The 19,573-nt window shown below is 37.6% G+C and overlaps 1 protein-coding gene across 2 annotated transcripts in view; it reads left to right on the forward strand.

Moving 5' to 3' along the window:
• Window positions 1-6,924: 6,924 nt before the first annotated feature.
• The window catches only part of BMP5 (bone morphogenetic protein 5), a 62,015-nt gene continuing 49,366 nt past the window's right edge, over window positions 6,925-19,573 (forward strand). Inside the window, exons 1-2 of one of the 2 annotated variants that reach the window (XM_027809149.2) lie at window positions 6,925-7,142; window positions 7,747-8,114. In XM_027809149.2, coding sequence (XP_027664950.1) covers window positions 7,865-8,114 — 250 coding nt within the window. In that variant the 5' untranslated portion in view covers window positions 6,925-7,142; window positions 7,747-7,864. Of the gene's footprint in view, window positions 8,115-19,573 lie in introns of both variants that reach the window. The other variant, XM_005441860.4, reaches the window with a different exon arrangement.

Here is a 19,573-nt window from a genome sequence, read left to right on the forward strand (position 1 = left end):
AGGAAAGGCAGGTCCTGCTTGACTAACCTGACCTCCTTGTATGACAAGGTGACCCACTTAGCAGATGAGGGAAAGACTGTGGATGTTGCCTACCTAGACTTTAGTAAAGCCTTTGACACCGTTTTCCACAGCGTTCTCCTGGAGAAACTGGCTGCTCACACTTGGGTGGACGTACTGTTTGCTGGGTAAAACATTGGCTGGATGGCCAAGCCCACGAATGGAGTGCTGGGGAATGGACTTACATCCAGTTTGCCAGCTGGTCGCAAGTGGTGTTTGCCAGGGCTCAGCACTGGGACCAGTTCTGTTTAATATCTCTTTCAAAGATCTGGATGAGGGCATGGAGTGCACCCGCAGTAAGTCTGCAATGACACCAAGTTTGGGCAGGAGTGTTGATATCTTCTTGAGGGCAGGAAGGCTCTGCAGTGGCATCTGGACAAGCTGGACCGATGGGCAGAGGCCAGCTGTAGGAGGTTCAAGAAGGCTCAGTGCTGGGCCCTGCGCTTGGGTCACAATAAGCCCACACAGCGCTACAGGCCCAGGGAAGAGCGGCTGGGAAGCTGCCGGGTGGAAAAGGACATGGGGCTGTTTGTCAACAGCCAACTGAACGTGAGCCAGCAGTGTGCCCAGGTGGCCCAGGCAGCCAAGAGCACCCTGGCTGGTATCAGAAAGAGCGTGGGCAGCGCGACTAGGGAAGTGATCGTCCCCCTTTCCTCAGCACTGGTGGGGCTGCACCTCAAATCCTGTGTTCAGCTTTGGGCCCCTCAGTACAAGAAAGACGTCAAGGTGCTGGAGGGTGTCCAGAGAAGGGCAGTGGAGCTGGTGAAGGGTCTGGAGCACAAGTCCTGTGAGGAACAGCTGAGGGAATGGGGGTTGTTTAGTCTGGAGAAAAGGAGGCTCAAGGAGGACCTTGTCACTCTCTACAACTGCCTGAAAGCACGAGGTGGGTGTTGGTCTCTTCTCCCAAGTAACAAGTGACAGGACAAGAGGAAACGACCTGGAATTGTGCCAGGGGAGGTTTAGACTGAATATTAAGAAGAATTTCTTCAGTGAAAGGGTGGTCAAGCATTGCAACAGGCTGCCCAGGGAAGTGGAGTCACCACTCCTGTAGCCATTTAAAAGACATGTAGATGTGGCACCGGACATGGTTTATTGGTGGACTGGCGGTGCTAGGTTCATGTTTGGACCTGATGATTTTAAAGGTCTTTCCCAACATAAATGATTCTATGATTCTATGTAGAAAGATCAGTTAGCATACGGTGATGATTTTCGGGTATGCATAGTCTAGCAGTGGTCCCATGCATATGTCTTTCACAATCCTCCTGCAACAGCAAGATCTGACTGGTCTCTCAAGGACTGAGTGATTCATGGAGCGCTCACTTAATTGCAAGTACTGGAGCAGCAGCTCCTCTGTTACTGCCTGACATGCCAGTTGATCACTTACAAAATGGGAAACTTTGCTAAGCAAAGGAATTAATTTTAAAAGAAGACAATAACATCTGTCCACAGATGTGTGCAAAAGGGAAAGAAGAAATGTGAAAAGAAAGATGATGGGGGAATAAGGTTTAAAGTTTAAAAAGCTGAAAAGAAAGTCCATGTGGGATCAGAGGCAGCACATTCAAGTGGTAGACTAAATATGGAGACATGTAAAGGGAGGAATATAATAAAGAAGGGGAGCATGCTTATAAAACAAAGCACAGGAAAAAGGTATGAAGTGCCCAAAACTAATTGTTACAGAGATTGAGAGACTGCTGCATCATCCAATTGCCAGTAGAGGTGCTAAAGCCAAGGCTATAGAGCAAAATGCTCAAAGGAAGAAATAATTTCTATATTTAGATGGGTAGAGTACTTCATGACATGAACAATATTGCAATGTAGCTACCTAGATGCATCCGTTTAGGAATGAATTTTATACGTATCTGTAGTTGAAAACAAAAAGACCACTAGCAAGAGGCAGAAAAGGTTTCCTGAAAAGTGTTGGGGCCAGCCCAGGAACACCACAAAACCCTTATGGCTGTGCTGCAGCGTAAGAACAAGGAAACCAGCAGGTACCAAGCTGCAGCTGGGGCACAATAAAACCCCTCTACAAGCTGAGCCAAGAATAATCTTCTTTAAAAGTGCTCTGCTTTGCTACTTAAAAATGTTGCTCTTGTCCAAGTGTTTTGTATTTGCCTCAGTGCAGTTTCTTTTTATTTTCTTTTTTTTTTGTTTTGTTTTGTTGTTGTTGGTTTTTAACTAATTAGAGGTTTATTGCAAACCAAAGGGGATTTCTGGGAGCTCTTTGGGTTTTTAAATTATGCAAATGACAGCACTCTGATGTTGGATCATATTCTTTGTATATTGTGTGGTTCACATATTCTGAAGGGGGTGTGTGGAACAGGTTTTTCTTTTTTTTTTTTTTTTTTTTTCCCCTAGTCCTTGAACACAGTAAGTGTAAAAAAAGTCTTCAGGTGGATTCTGAAATTATTTTACTTCATTTTCTTAATGTTAATGTTAAAGAAGAATATATTTTTAATGCTACAGACCATTTTGTGCTGATAGCTTTACAACTTTGTGCATGGAGTATGAATAGAACAAACTTCACAGATGATTATACTTAAAGCTGGAGGTCTTTCTGTAAATTTTAAACAAAGTGTTCTATTAAATGGCATCTATAAAATGCTTGATGACTTACCTCCTAGGCTGATTTGTGATTTTGCCTGAGCTTTTGAAATCTCGGATGAAAAACTTTTGCTACAGGAAACTGGTTGATAACTGAAGAAAGAGCACTATAACACAGAAGTATTGAACATTTCCACATAGTAAGTATTATTTTGCAATGCATTCCTCTGCCTGCAGCATAAAATGGAAGTATTCTCTCTATGTAATGCTTAATGATCCCCAGGGATATGTGTAAAGCATATAGATGTCAGGTAAAGCCCCAGTGGTTATCCTAAAATTCCTCCGTGTCTGAGGAGTACCCTTAACTTTGTAGCTCAGGACAGCTATCTTTCTGTCCTGTTATGAAGTTAAATAAAGTAATAACATTGAACAAATATTCCGTTCCAAAAAATGGTAGTGTTTCTGCCCCTGGAATGATTCCTGTCTGTCAATCAGCAAACACTATAAGATTATTTGGGATAAAAGGAGTTTATATCAATATGCAACATTTACAAATATCGTATTTGATTTATGTCTTAACTGCCATTTTCTGCAGGCAATTTACCAATTTTCACACTCTGTCCATTACAAATGGAATTCCCTTTGCATTAGTAGACATATCTTTCAATGATACAGAAAAGTATGTGTTTGTTTCTTATGTTTGCAGGGTAAGAATACAACTGTTACATAACATCCAACTTCATAAAATAAAAAAATCCAAGTGACAGATGTCATACATGTTTTGTTGATTGGACATTTGGAACACATGAATATATGCATACTTATGTCCAAAGGCTCAAATGTATACCTCATGCAATCCCATACAATTGTAAATCTGACTTGGATATAGGTAGTATAACAGGTACGCATAACTATGGTGTCTGTGTAATGTTTCTGACCCAGGAAGAGTCCAGATGACTTGCTTTCATTTTGCTGCAGAATCTGTAGCTTTAACCTCAAATGATTTTCCTTCTTTCATGAAATATTTTCATAAAAATTATTCTCCATGTACATTTTGCAGCAATAACCTCGCAGAGAGACAACAAGGACAGACTTAAACATTTTTAATGCTGGATCATTTGTTTATGCATAATATTGATCTGAATGCCAAATTTAGCTGGTCTTCAGGAGGGTAAGAGCCAGCAGGATTATTCAGCATGCATGTACAGGGTTCAGATTTAGACTGCAGGTATCTTGGAGACAGTCTGCACTTTATTTTGTCAGAGAATTACAGAGAACCATTGCGATGGGAAATAGTGCTCAGCTGATGCGATATTGAGAACGCAGAGGGATTCTGCATTCAGTAACTATCCACCGATTTTATGTATCTTTTTATGGGCATCGCACGCTCAATGATTGCAGTGACTCACTGGGTAGTTACAATGTTTTTCACCATTGCAGTGTTATGATCCATTGGAATCTGAGAGTGGCAAGACCTGGGTTCCTGGATTTCATTACTTCCATTATGATATTTACTCTAACATTATTTAGGTTAGTACAAATTTAATGAGCTCTGAATTCACTCATCATGTACATATATGCCACATTGTTTAAAGAAATTCATGAAACTGTTTCCTATCTCAAGCTGCCAGGGGTGCCTGGATGGTGCTTTGCTGCTATCCTGTCTCTGAGACCCTGCTCTCCAGGTGCTCCGCTGGTTACATGCTCCTCTGTCAGATACCTATCCCAAATGGGACCTCACTTCAGGAGTCATCTTAGTTTATCTTTTATTTTTAAAGGACTGGATAAAGGCTGGTCAGGTGTTTCCTTACGTTGCTTTCAGGCTCAGTGGGGAAGAAAGAAGGTCTATCTGTATGTAAGTTTTATATTTCAAGATTTCAGTTTTAGACTGAGGGTAAAACTGGAATCTCTGGGGCATCTTGTTCAAACCCCTGTTTTTGGTTTTCGGTCAATACTTTATATTGACCTCAACTGTTATTTAGATTTGAGTGCATCTAAAAATGGTGTTAACATGACATTTCCTATAAGTTTCAATATTATGCAACCAGCTAGGGATAATTTCTGTTGTAAAACTTGAAAACTAGAACTCAGCTGACTTGGAAACTTAACCCTAACCTAAACAACATCAGATATCTGTGCCAATGTATTTTTACATATTATCAAATAATGTATCTTGACATGATGAAATTGTATGTGTTATTTTTTCTTTACAAGTAAGTTGATCCATATTGGAAGTATGAAATGGGACCTTATAGCTATTACAGATCTCTTTCATTTATTTCACAAAGGCTTGCATATTATAGAGCTGGCTATCTCTCCCATGTGTGAGATATCCATGTTAACAATGTTTATGGAATACAGGTTTATTGCAAAATGACACTTTATTTTTACTTTTTTTTTATTCTAGTCAAGGACATTTGGTGCCTTAGTGGAAGGTAGGTTAATGTAAAATAAATCCTTTGTATTTAGGTTACATGTTTGGTTGTGGCTCCGTCCGAAAAGAACAGGACCTGTTTTCATTAAACGTACGATTACTAGTTTATGTATTTTCTTACTCAGTTTCTGTCTGGAAAAGTGTTCACTACATAAAAGCATCCTCAAACTTGAGGGCATTTTTGGCTTTTTGAATGGGAAAAAATTAACTAAATGTGGAACTCCAAACACTCTAGTGGGATAATATAGGAAGTTTCTTTTGCTGGACATACTGATGGGCTGAGGACTTAAATCCTCTGAGCAATCAATCCACTGGCTTTTATGAATGCTTAGGGAAAAAAAGGAAATATATTGCTGGAAAAGTCAAATAAACCTTGTTGCAGGATATGTGATGGCCAAATTAAAAAAAGACATATGTATGGTAAAGTCTTAGGTATCATTGCAACTGTTTGAGCAAGACAAGTGAAAGCAAAACAAAAGCAAGAAATAATACTTTTCTTGTAACATGGATTTTGAGGGCAAACCTCAATGACGAGAGAAAACGTATTCTGATTCTGACTGCTCTTCTGCTGAGAACAATAGGGTTTTTACTAAAGAGCTTCATAACTAATTTTAATGTTAATTCAGCAGGTCTATTATGAGATAAATCCTTCCTTGGGAGAAGCATTGCCCATTACGTGTGCTGATTTATGAGAGAGCATCAGCTATATTTTAATCATAGCTGGACTAGACTGTACAGACTAGGACTCACAATATATAAGAAAAGCTCATTTGTGCTTAATATGCTAGATAAATTGTTCCTGGCTTCTTAGGGTGTGACTATATTTGCTGTCACACTCCCAAGTTTACTCAAGAACTGTGTGATTTGCTGAGTAGGTGCTAGTCATGTAAAGGGAAAACCCAACGGGATGCATTTTATATACCTGGTTTTTTTTCTCAGTGTCATGTATTAACCTTTTTTGTCCTTTTCTTTTCCCCTTCATCAAAGGAAAGTCTCCTCAAGGCCAAATGCAAATTATAGGAGTGGGGAAAACGACCGCCAATAATCTGAGCAATATGAAATTTAACACTGTGATTTTGTTTTAGTGAGAGGAAAACACCAGTTGCTGGCTGTCAAAAAATTCTAAGCTGAACCTTAACTTCATGGGCAGCAGCTATAAAATCTATTTAATACTTCTTAATTCTTCAGTTAAGCTGTTTCTTTCTCCAGTTAATAATAGGCTGTGGGATTAAATCTTAGTTTTTGATATTTACTGGGAAATGTAGTATAGCGATTTGTGAGTCAAAATGTACTTTGAATAAATTACCATTGCAAATTACAGTTTATGAACGTTGTGATTATAACCATAATTACACCATTGGCTATGCATAACTTGAAATCTTGCTTGCTGAATAAATTTGTTTTCATTCAGACTGCATTCCCAACATTTTTAGAAAAGAGTGAATCAAGCCTTATTGACAAAATTTCCTATGGAGTTTATTAAAAAGGTCACCTTTGTTTGCTAAACTTACCTAAAATATAAACATTTCTTGAATTAATGAGATGCTATTTTAGTCTGTTAAGAGAGTTTCCTATCCAAGTTTACTAAACCATAGACTCGTAAGGAGACTCACAAGAGCTTCCACATTACGCCATGCCTTTAGCTATCTGCATATCCTAAAAACGTTAAAGTTAAAACTGATTCTGCAAGCTGTTAGGAAAAAACCACCCGATAGGCACAATTAGGTATATTACTGTAAACTGGGGGGGGGGGGGGGGGGGGGGAAGGTTTAAAGCTCTGTCTGGCAAGAGAAGGGTTAAGGACTTTTTTGCTATACCCGTTTCAAATTACAATGAGAAGCCTCTTCTTTCCCAGCAGGGTTGTGCTTACATTAGTCTTTAGATCTCTCTTGAAGAGAGCTGTTATATTTGTGCCTGCTAGAGTTGGAAATAACAGTTCAGAAGCTGAAAAGGGTTGAATGGATTTACAGAAGGGTTTTTTTGCGAGTAAATTCATGGCAACACATTAATTTGATTAGTACATGCTTTAGAATTACTTTACACTCAAGCGATTCAAAAGATGTTAAAGTTATCACCAGGCTGCTGGACAAATATGTGTTACACCACCAAGGTACAGATCAAGACAAATCTGTGACTCAGGATTTTATCTTGGGAAGAGCGCAAGGTGTACGAAGAACTCAGAATAACGAGGGAAGATAACTCTGGGAACTACAATGTGTCAGAAGAACAGCTCTTGCTAATACAGCTCCCCACCAAAGACCTGGTTATCTAAGGTTTATATAGGAATGCCTAGGTCAACTGACAAAATACTGGTCTTCTGCTCCATAAATGCAGAAAAAACGATAACAACAGTGGAAAATTGGAAATCTGAATTTCAGCTTTCTTAGAAATAACTGCAACCTGACACATTCCATAATATTTAAACAGGGTGGGGGGAGAGAAATCACCAAAGATGTTACGTTTAGAGATGACATTGACATGAAGAATAGGTAAATTTTGTTTTTCAGCCACTGGGAAAGCAGACCTCATAGGAACTCAGAACAAGTAGGAGAAAAGATTTTTTAGATTTTTTTTTCCTTGTTCTTTTTCTTTTCAAAGATGAACCTAACTGCGCTCAAAGCTTTTGTGGGCTTGCTCTGGAATTGCTGGGTTCTGGTGGGTCACGCACAGGGAGGTTTAGGAGACAATCATGTCCATTCAAGTTTTATTTACAGGAGGCTGCGGAACCATGAGAGAAGGGAGATTCAGAGAGAGATTCTCTCTATCCTGGGTTTACCTCACAGACCCAGGCCATTTTCACCAGGAAAGCAGGCTTCTTCTGCACCCCTCTTCATGCTGGACCTGTATAATGCCATGACAAATGAAGAGGATACTGAGGAGCTGGAGTATTCACTAAAGGGATCAATGGCAGGGGAAAGCAGAGGGATACGGAAAGGATACCCTGCCTCTCCAAATGGATATTCACGGAGAATACAATTATCTCGCATGACCCCCCTGACTACACAGAATCCTCCCTTAGCCAGCCTGCACGACACCAACTTTCTGAATGATGCTGACATGGTCATGAGCTTTGTCAATTTAGGTACGTGGAAATTTTTTTTCGTTTTTGCTCTATTTGACAAACTGTTAACCTGATCTTGCAAGGGGCAAACCTTTCGGCCGGACCATAACCTGCTCTGAAATGGCAGGATTGGGCCCAGGCTGCTGTGCCACTGGTAAAAGAAAAGTTGTACTGATGGTAAATAGCTACGTTGTAGGTGGCCAAGGAAAAAGATTTTTCTCACTGTTTATATAAAGTCAGTTTCTATAACTCCCCTCTGCTGGCTTCTGTTTTCTTTCTTTCATTGATGTAATGAAAATTCTAGCCTTAGGCCAACTAACTCCTTTTTTTTTTTTTTTTTTTTTAAATCTTAAAAAATCAAACACTTATGCCTATTGCTTGGTTATTTCCCTCACTGTTTTGCTTAAAGCTCAGACATGAACAAATATCAGTTGTTAATATTTTAAAGCCTACAAAGTTATGAGAAGGGAAAAGTTAAGCAATTTCCACCCCCCTACCCCCCCAAAAAAAAAAAAAAAAATAAAAAATACTTCTTAGGTTATTTGTGGGGGGTTTTTTTCTGTTGGTAAGAGTCAGAGTTTTATTATCCTTACAGCTGGATGGCTGGATTTTAAATAATCTGTTGCTGTTTCTTTGTTATTTCTATTTAATAACCACAGACTGTGTTTTATTATACTGCCATGGTGCTCAGAGTCTGCACTGGTTCTTATTTTCTGTGTCATAAATAAATTAAATAACAAGTAGAGTATTAAACACCAGAAACATGCAAGCAAAGAATGCTTTTGAAAATGATATCAATTCAGACACAAAACCTGATAAAAATAAATTATATTGGCTTCTGAATATAATAAACATTCTTACCAGTTACATTGTGGTTAAAAAAGCAGTTACAGATTTCTTTAATAGAAGGCAACTTAAATCTCATTAAGAAAGCTTCAAATAATTCATGAAATGTATTTACTATTTTTATAAGTATTTGAAATGTTGCAGGACTCATAAAGTTAGTTAAAAAAACCTGTCTTGTTTGATCTAAATAGCAAGAGATATAATTGAAAATTTGAACTTTCTCAATAAGCTAGTATGAAATCTGATGAACTCTTGCTTTTAAGGATAATACTTTCTGTAGAAACTTTTTAAACAACAGCACGCGTTCCAAAATACCTTCAGATTATCACATACGTTCTGTACCTTTTATGTCTACCAGGTCTTTAATCCTTTCTGCAGGATTAAATGTTTCCAAATGCTAAAATCCTCAACAACTTGAATTTCTAGGAAATGAAACCCTAGACTTTAGCTGTCATAATAATAAAATTATTTTTCATTAATTATGTGGCAGATAAGGAAGTGTTCAATTCTGAGATCTTTTTCCTTAAGAGTAACATATGTCCATAACTCTACAATACATTTGCCTGTTACTCTTGCCCCTGAAACAGCAGATTAGAAAAAACGGAAATCTCAGTTTTTTGAAAATGTGCTCTTCATCCCAAAGAAAGTGTCATATTATCTGGGTATTACTTTTAAGTTATCATCGCATGCCTCAATTTACCCAGAGTATCTGGAGTCAGCTGAATTTAAAATGGGAATGTTATAAAGGAAAATAAGAAATGCTCTGATCTCCTAAGTCAGTACCTTGATCCTGCAAAAATTTTCCTCGTGCGTCCTGAGAAATACCCTCAGTAAATATGTCGCAGACCATTTAATCAGTGACCCTGAGGACTATTTACATGGGACCTAGCCTTTGATTTCATGAAACATCTTTGATTTCAAAAGGACTTCTTGCAGTGCATGAGTAGAAGTCTTTGAAGGCTCAGTATCAGATATGTCCTAGCCTGATCCTGCTGCACTTCCCCGGACAAAAACCCTCTCTGGAAGAATGCAGGTTTCCACTGAGTGTCTTGTCTTGGCTGAGAAGTTTCTAATATTTGTCTCATTTTGTTGGGAAGCCTAAGAATGTAATTCTGAGAAGCTAAAGCATATCTTATGTTTCTAAACTGTGAGAACTGGGGATGAGATGCTTTATTTTTCTAGTGATTATGATTAATAGACACCATTAACTTCCAAAAAAATACTGTGTAAATACCAGGATTTTTTTTGCCTCTGTAAAACTAAAATGTGTCTCAGCACTAAGTGAGTCTAAATCCTAATTCACTTTAAATGCCCTTCCATACATGTTGGATATTGTGGTTTATCACACATTCCACCATGTAACATGTGTAAGAAATATTGATGACCAATATAGATTAGCTTCAACATTTTTATTAAACAATCCTATGTTTCAGTATAATTAACATAAAAATGAAATAAATCATGGAAATAGGTAACCATTTTATATGATTTATGCAGTATGAGATTGTGACAGATGAGGGCAAGCTCTTTTAATGTACAATGGGGAAAAATATGCAGTGATAAGTGAATGCTAACACTGTACCTTAAAATCAATAAATGCTGATGCAGCACAGTAATAACTCAACTGGTTTTAGATGTGAAGCCTCAGTCAACTTGCATCAAATTAATCTGCTCTGGAAATAGTAGTCACCGTGTTCATACTTGCACACCATTAATTACATAAGGTATAATTATAAAGCTTTATTAATCATCATGATATTTTAAATTGAAACTTCTGTATATAGATGTAGCCAGTTATAATAATTTAAGGCACATATATTAAAACAAGAAATATGTAGCTGAGTTGTTGGATAGGAATTATTAAGCATAAGAATGAGAAGACTGAATGAGATTAAAAAGGAAAGTTAAAAAAGATTCAAGGACGAATAATTTTACATCAAAGAATAAAAACTGAAATTTATATGCTAATTTAGATAAAAATCAACCTGTAAGAGTTGCAAATACCTCACTTTCAAAAACAAATTCAAAAAATAATCATCAAGAGAATGCCAACTGTAATTCTGTCAAGCAACCAGGGAGGAAAACAAGACTGAATTTACTTCTGAAGTTAAAATTGTAAACACCTGCTCTTTATACTGGAATTTATACCAGAATTTTCATCTCTTTCTTTCTTGAATGATACAACAAGACAGAGACTATGTCTTGTCCTGTATTTTATGTAAGACTGTGTGCATTGGCAGCTCTCCATAAATATCGATGAGTGTAACAGAAGAGTTAACTGGGGTTGGTCCGGCAGTCAAAGAATAAATCCTTCAATAAATACACTGAGGTTTTCAAAGATCTGCTTATACCACCTACAAGTTCAGGACTTTGTTTTCCTCACTGGGTGTTTTTTTTTTTTTATCCTGTTGTTATATTTTATTATATTGTTGCAAAGCCCTGGCTGTTTAGAGTTCTGGCATCTTCTTTTTGGCCAGTCTCCCAAAATGACATATATAGGATACCCTGTTCCTCAGAGAACAGACGAATAACACTCATATAGTCCCACTCACTTTTCTGCTCACTCAAAATTTGGTTAGGGAAGGACTTTGTTAAGATGAATGTTAGTGTTCCCACTCTTCACCTTTCACCAAAACAGAGGGATTGAACAAAAAATACGTACATGACTGAGGCTTGGAGAAACAGAAGCACTTTTATAAACTTCATTTAAACATTTCTAGGACTGAATTTTCCATTAGCACAAAAGTCATCATCAAATCCAGTACATTTAAGTGTTTCTTCTCATGCTATTCAAATGGCTTGTACTTTCATTTATTTACAACATACCTGTAAATTATTCTCTAAACAGATTACTGCATTTGCTAAGCAGTTCTGTTTTCTTTCTCAATATTTTCCTATGAATTGTTATGAACTTCCTATAACACAGGATAAATATATACAAGTTTTGTGGTTTTCTGTCATGTTTTCTTTCTTAACATATAAAATTAATTTCACTAACTCAAATGTGAAAATCACTAGTAAACTTGTGACCCTGACCTACACATTCTGATTTTTAAAAGGATTAAATATGACGGAGAATTTTAAAGTAACCAATATACCCCATAAGGACAACTTTTCTCTTTCACACACAATATGGTTCTGCAATTTAATTATAATAATCCTCAAACCACACATGCTGTGATCAGTTCTTAAATCAGACCTTTTGCTGGTTTGAGGCACAGACGACTGTTCATATTTCTCCAGCTTCTCTACACAAAGTTTGTACACTATCTTGAAGATTATGTTCTTCTTTAAAACCTGAATCACTAAGGAAATACATAAATTCACAAGATTTACAGCCCATTGTGTCCATCGGAGAATGCTAACATGGCAGAAACTTTAAGAAACCTACAGTACATCGATCCACACCGAATACCTGTACAAATATAGTTTTGTTACACACAAAAAAGAAAGAATTCCTAACTGCAATCAGACCTTGAGCGTATATAGTAGCTATTTTCTTAAATTAAAATAATTCAGTTTCTACAACTTTCCACTAACAGCTAACATATCATCAGTGAGGGATATGGAGTGCTAAGCTATAAAATGCCAGGAGCTGTGGAAGGGGAGCTAGGTTTGAAGGATACACACAGAAAGGCCTTAGGATCATTAACTTTTCTCCTCAAAGCTTAGGAATGAGTACACTTTCTTTCTTTTCCACTGAATTTCAGATGTTGCTGTCTTAATTTTAACCTTACATGAATTTCCTTGGCTGTGGTACAGTTTTAGTCTGTAAAATGCAGGCTTCTAATGAAAATATTGACACAGCCTTAACTGAAGTGCAGAAATAGTGCTATTATCTTGCCTTGAACAGGGGGATGCTATTACAGAGATAAAATGTGTTAAATAACAAATAGGCCTCATGCCTTTAATTGTGGAATTGGATCAATACTGAGAAAAAATGAGAAAATATTGGTGAAGATTTTTTGAATGGCAACCCAAAGTCAATAAGATGGATTTTTTCAGTCTTTTACATAAAATTTAAAGCAAATTAGATCAAATGGTTCTTCTTTAATCTTCACCCAAAGTAGACCTCATTTGGCATCTTGAAATCCTAAGATTTTTTTCCCTTAATAAAATTTTCATCACCAAATCAGTAAGCTGAACTAACTTGTTGTGACCTAGGTACACAATCAGGCAATAGAAATAACTATTAATTATGAAATAATTTTCTATGATAAAATTAAATATTAAGACAGCTTTTTTGCAATATATGTTTATTTATTTCAAAAACAAAAGGACTTTACCCATGGGATGTCTTTCCGTAAAAATTCTCACCCATCCTTACGATTCATTAGGCAGTTTTAAACAATTTTTGTGCGATGACAGAGTGTGTTGTTAGGGATTGTTTTTGATTTTGAGCAAGAAATATTCTCCATATTCCGTTTTGGAATTACACTACATTTGTTGTTTTATATTGAAATATATTACATTTCCTTTGAAATCTCTCATGTTACATGAACCTTATGAACTGTGTAGCTCTACCTCAAAATAGGTTTGTGTGTGATCCATAAATATCATCTAACAAAATAATGTTTTTATAACTGTCAATTAATTTTTTTGCCAAAGTTAACACTTTAAATCCAAGTAAATTATTGTGTCTACCCAGCCAAAAAAATGTCAAGCTCTCCATTAACTGGGGTATAAAACTGTCTGACTTTCCTTGCCGACAGATTTGAAAGAAATTGCAGATAATTGAAGAGAAACTGATTTAGCAGATGGTTAGACGTGCATGGTGAAAAGCTATATATATATATATGTGTGTGTATATGGATGGATATATAAAAATATATATTATTAATAATATTTTTCCCATTGGGAAGAACGGCTGACCGAGTTCCGCTTCTTCTTTAGAAAGTGCTCCTTTCCAGACTAAACACAGACTTTGGGTGGGGTTGTCGTGATTGTATGTATTGTACAGTGCATATTTTCCCAGGAAAACACAATCTTGAAGTAACTGGCTAGCCATGAAAAAGAAAGAGGGAGGCTTGTGGAGATGCCTTTGTGTGGAGGGTAGTAGGGGAGGAATCCGCCTGCCATGGAGTGGATGGAGAGCCTCTTGGTTCTTCTCTGAAACTCCGGTTTTTAGATAACAGGACAACTTTGGCACATACGTGATCTCCCACACTTATTGCTCCTGTTATTATTTTCTCTGAATGTTAAATTATGCAAAGAATGTTACCATGGCTACCTGCCTACTTACTGCCTGAGTTATGGAGGTAATTACAACATGGGCAGTTCCTTTCTCTTCTCTTTTTAGCCACGGTGGTTCCTTTCAGCTTGCTTTCATAGGCCCGCTAACTAATAGAGTTTTGCAGAAAATTGATTGATTACAGTCTGATCATTCTAGGTGTTGTCTGGTGTTTCTACATAGCTGAGAATGAACAGTTTATGAAGTGCCAATTGCAGCCTCCAGCTAAAGAAAGGCTCCCCAGGGCTTCAGGAGAGCTCTGGCTGCTACCAGACTTTATAATTATTTCCCACACTTTTCCCCATCCTCTCCTGTTTTTCCTTTTCCTTGTCTCTAACCCCCACCGCCTAGGCAAGGTCATTGAACTTTAGTTTTATGTCAGTGGCATTTGGCTGCAGAAGGGATTAAAGGCCAAGAAGTGGGGAGACTGGGAGACAGTGCAGGAGATGAGGAGGGAAGGAATGAGAGCAGGCATGAGAGAAAAATGGCAAAGCACAGGCCAAAATTTACAGGGAGAACAGCCCTCTTCTTGGAAGGCAACGGCCAATGTGCAGGGCTGGACACAGATCTGCTGGGCATGGGAAAGGCTGACAACAGAGAAATAGCCTTTGCAGGAACTGGTATTACTGGGACAGTTAGTCCTGCTCCTTTGTGCCTCACATGGAACTTGATGTTGTAGCACTCGGAACATTTCCCATACCAGAGGAGTTACAAAAGTGAAGTTCATCATGGTAGGGAGAAGAAGGTGCATGCCGACAGAAGAAAGGGCAAAAAAAATGCTAAAGTTAGATAATGTGCAAATGAAAGAGAAAGTGAGTCCACATACAAGTTTCTTCTCCAGTGAGCCTTGCAGGTGAAGGGAGCAGTTTTCTTCTCAATCCCTCATGGCACAGCAGCTACCTCAACCTCCCCAGGCACTTGGCTCCCCAGGCAAAATTTTTTGTCCTCACAAACTGAAATGCAGCTCTCCCCACCCTTCACTATGTGTGTGCAGGGAGTACACAGACGGGCTACTAACATTTGCAGCCATAAATAATGTAGAAGCTAGCTTTTAAAAACCGCAGGTTAAAGGATGAGGGTTGCCATGACGCACACAGAGAGGTTGAGATCAGAGGAGCAGCTAAAAGGGGTCGGGAGAAACAATGAATCCCCTTGTTCTGAGTCATATTTATGAGTGCTCCATTGCACCTAAAGTTCATATTTTATTGGCTAGGCCATGGGGTTTCCCCATTTGCTCATCTCTTAAAATAACACCCCTGGTTAAAATTTCCTATAAAACACAGAAATGCTACAGCAGGCAAAACTTGTCAACCCTGACAACTACATTATTTAAGATTGTGGGTGGGGTACACCAAGAAGGAGCTGGTTTGTGTTTTGTACCAAATATGAATTTGTTTCTATACAAATAAATGACTGTACAACAAGTAGAAAAGGAGAGTTTTACAGATCAGCTCTCCACTCAGAAACTTCCTGCTATTATTGAGAGATGCTGCAAAAGGTGAATCTAAACGTTTATTTCCCAACTCTTTTGGAGCAACTGATCCAGTGCAATAGATTGAGAACTTGGCTTTATCAACCACTATTATACAACTCAGCGGCATGTGCACCTTACCAGAATGTGGCTTGACTCTTTTTCCCACTGTAATTCAGGGCAAACAGACAATTATTAATGAGTCAGAGCCCAGAAAACTAATCAGGACAGCTAGTGCTGATACACAATATATAACCATAGCTGACAAACAGTGGCTAGGCAGAAGCAAATTTCCATCTAACTCTCCTTTTTGGAGAAGAATCAGAAGGAGGTAGGAATTTGAATAGCTGAAATTTCTTTTAGGTTTATCTTTATCTGACTTAGCAATATTACCCATTCAGACCCCATGACAACCTGACGATCTTTTCCAGATTCAGTGATTCTGTGATTCTATCCCGTTGTAGACAGTGTCTGTCAAATGAAATTATTGTTGCTCTCATTTCATGTATTTGACTGTAGTCAAATTAATGAAGCTATGTTCATATTATCTGGAAAAGCTGTACCCCTAATCCAGAGTAATTATTATAATTGAATAACAATTTGTTTAGGCATATCCATTTAAAACATCCCTTTTTGAAAAGTGAGGGGGAAATATAAGTAGGTATTCAACTATAAGGTACTGTAAAATCATTTCAGAAAGACACTGTTCTGGACTCATGATATGGATGGCATCAGTTTTGGAGGTAGAGGTGTTAAATTCTGTCCTGGCAAACCTAGACTACAGAATGGGAAAGAGCAAGGACACTGAATGGTTTGTGAGTCTGATTTTGGAGCTGCGGGAAGATGGCACCTGATGGCACCTGGTGCCTGTAGCCTTGGGATTCTAGTGGCAGGGTCTGCAAAATCTTTAGATGAGACAAAGAGTGGGAGAACAGTAGTGTGGATGATAAAGCCAGGGAAGCAAAAGCAAAGCCAGCATACAACCCCATGACAGCTGTAGTCTTTTGGTGATTTATGATGGCTGAGATTCAGCAGGAGCATAGCTTTGAGAAGGTTGTTCCCAAGGTTACCTCAGCTGGGGTATCTGTCAATAATGACAAGTCATAACATGCTAGTGATCCCAGAGGTTAATCTACTATTCCTGACCAGGTTACCTTGCTGCCTTGTACATAAAATGGATGCAAATATTTTGCAGTGGGTGTGTCCCTGCCCCAGCTTATTCCAAACCTGAAAGTCAGAGAGTGAAATCTCTGAGCAGCTGAATAGGAAAAACCTGAAAAACCTCAGCTAGAGAATGGGAACAGCGTGCTTCTGTTTTCCAGTCCATAGAGTGAGGATGGGCAAATAATTCTGTGTTCATTTTCACTTCTGTGTACTCTCGTTCATTGACCTTGCAGAGTTTTGGAATAGCTTTCATCTTGTGATGCCTCTTTTTACTCTGGCTGTGTGCTCTGTAAAAGACCTTGCTCCTTGCAACACCTTGCGTTTCCTCATGGTGATATCAAGCGTTATTTTAGAAAGCGCTAAAAAAAGCCCTTTTATAAGGGCAAAAAGTCTACTTACTGTTCTTAAAACAGTTTTACAGAATAATGAAAAAGAAACACTGGAATTAAAGCACCAAAACAGAGATTTCAGATCTAGTGCAATGGAGACATGATGTGTGGCTAATTTAGTTCTTAATCTCAGAATACAGATTTGTGCCCCTCTGAGGCATGTGTGCATGCCTATAAGTCTGTGTGCACGGCTTTGTGTATGTAATATAGAAAGCATGTAAATCTCTTCAGTTTTAGTCATTGGGATTTTTTCCCCCTTAAATCATAATATTCTTTCCCATCAACACTATGTGGCTTTAGCAGCACTGACCTTTCAAGCTGCCTGTTTGGGCCAGTGTTTATCAGATGACCGTTTGACCTCCTTGTTAATTGTACTTAATTACATCCTGTTGTAACGTTTTGAAATAAGGAGGAGAGTTTATGGATCTGCTCCAAAGAGCTGAAGACTAAAACGGCAGCAGAATTCAGTGGTATGAGGTGCTGAGTAATGTCGTAGCTAGGTCAATAAGAGCTGTGCCTTGTCTAATTGATTGTAAAATTGGATCCTTAAACTGTTCCTTATCCATTTAGGATCCTTGGTACTTCTGAGAATAAAATCACAAAATTTTCTTTGTGCTGAGAGGGCAGAATCCTCTCTGATTCTTGGCTTGGAGCTTTCTCCAAAAAGATCAAGGGAGGAGTGAGAGACTGATCAACAGTACTGCAAGGCTGAAGTTCACATATGATATAAAAAAGATAAGCCTCTGTTGCCACAAGTGATCTCTCTGTGGTTTTCCAAAACTTCAGAGGTCCTTACGCTTCCCTAGAACTGCCAGTTCCCATGAGCTTTTTGAGACTTGTGTAATGTTTGCTGTGAGATTTTTCCTGTGCATTGATGATTTATGGGCACATCTGAGGTTTCACTAAAGAGCAGCAATTATTCCCTGTAGTTGCAGAAAAACAAAACCAAAAACAAATCAACATCCAAAACCAGATGCTGTTCTTGAAAATAGGCATTCTAAAGACCCAGAAAGCAACTCTGAACACTTCTTATATAGCTGATGGCTTTTGAAACACATTGGGTTGACCATATTGCTTCTCCTCTCACTAAAGACAATATATATACACACATGCATATGCTTGCTCTACTGTTGTTGTTTCATAGCTCACTTTCCACAAACTTATAAACAAGTTTATAGTAAACTTGATTTCCAAAAATTAATGAAGAAATAAAGGAATAGAAGCTATAAAACAATTAATACCACGTGGACATCTAGTCCTAAGACTTTAAGGATCACAAGGCAAAAGAATATACTTTCAATTTTATTTTATTAAAACACTGTTAGTGTTTTAGACTTACTGGAGAATGAAGTGCCGTGAAGAATTAATTGTCTGTAGTAGTAAACTACACATAATTATTGCATTATTGTAAATGCTTTATCATCCAGCATGAGTCATATTCAAGTTACTTGTGCTGTGAGACTCTAGGCTGACACAGTACTGCCCATGATTATCACCATGAACTGAACGGTATTGTTGGTAAGGCTAAAAGTCTGTACTAAGTCTTTCAGGTAGCAAAGGTTAAACTTAAGAGTTCAACTACAAACAATTGCATTTGCATAGCTAAATGTTTTTTTAAATGTTGATTTAAGTTACAAGCTTATATGGTTAAAAAGAAAACAGAATTTGCTGAATATCGTCCTAATGTATTAAAAGATCATAAAGTTTAAATCATCTTTGGTGTAAAGCAATAGTAAGTGTAACTGAAATCATACAATTAAATATGATGACTTTCAGGGTGGGTTGGTTTACTTTTCAGAATTTTGAGGAATTCGTGTAATGTGACACAACATAGTATTGTTTATCAAAGTAGTTTAAAATTATGTATGATTTCAGAATAATGTTTTCTTTTCTTTGATTCCTTGGGGTGCTCCTTTATTAATGTCACCTTATAGCTATCAACTATCTGTCTTCAAAAAGTAATATTTTTTAATCACTTCTTAAACTATTAAATTAATAATCATGTTTATTGAGGCTGTATATTGTAATGAGAACACACTTATAAGGAGATTATATATATATTATAATATAGCATATATATTAAGTATATATAGTTTAAATAATATTTTATGAAATGTATATGTATGTGCGTATATATGTTTATACATATGGTAATGGAAAATCCAGAGGCGGTTTATGCTATGGACTGAATACCAAGTAGATCAAGTCCATGTCGCAATTCACTGGGTCAGAACAGAGGGAGTAATGCAATTAAAATTAACAATATATTGCCCTCGGTTTGCTTTCCCAGTAGTTGTGTTTTGCTTTCTCCATATTTGTATGTAGAGTGCTCTCATCAAAATGGGAATGCAAGCAAGCCCCCAAAAGAAGAGACTGTGAT

Source organism: Falco cherrug, chromosome 6 (genome assembly GCF_023634085.1).
Source record: "Falco cherrug isolate bFalChe1 chromosome 6, bFalChe1.pri, whole genome shotgun sequence".
NCBI lineage: Eukaryota > Metazoa > Chordata > Aves > Falconiformes > Falconidae > Falco > Falco cherrug.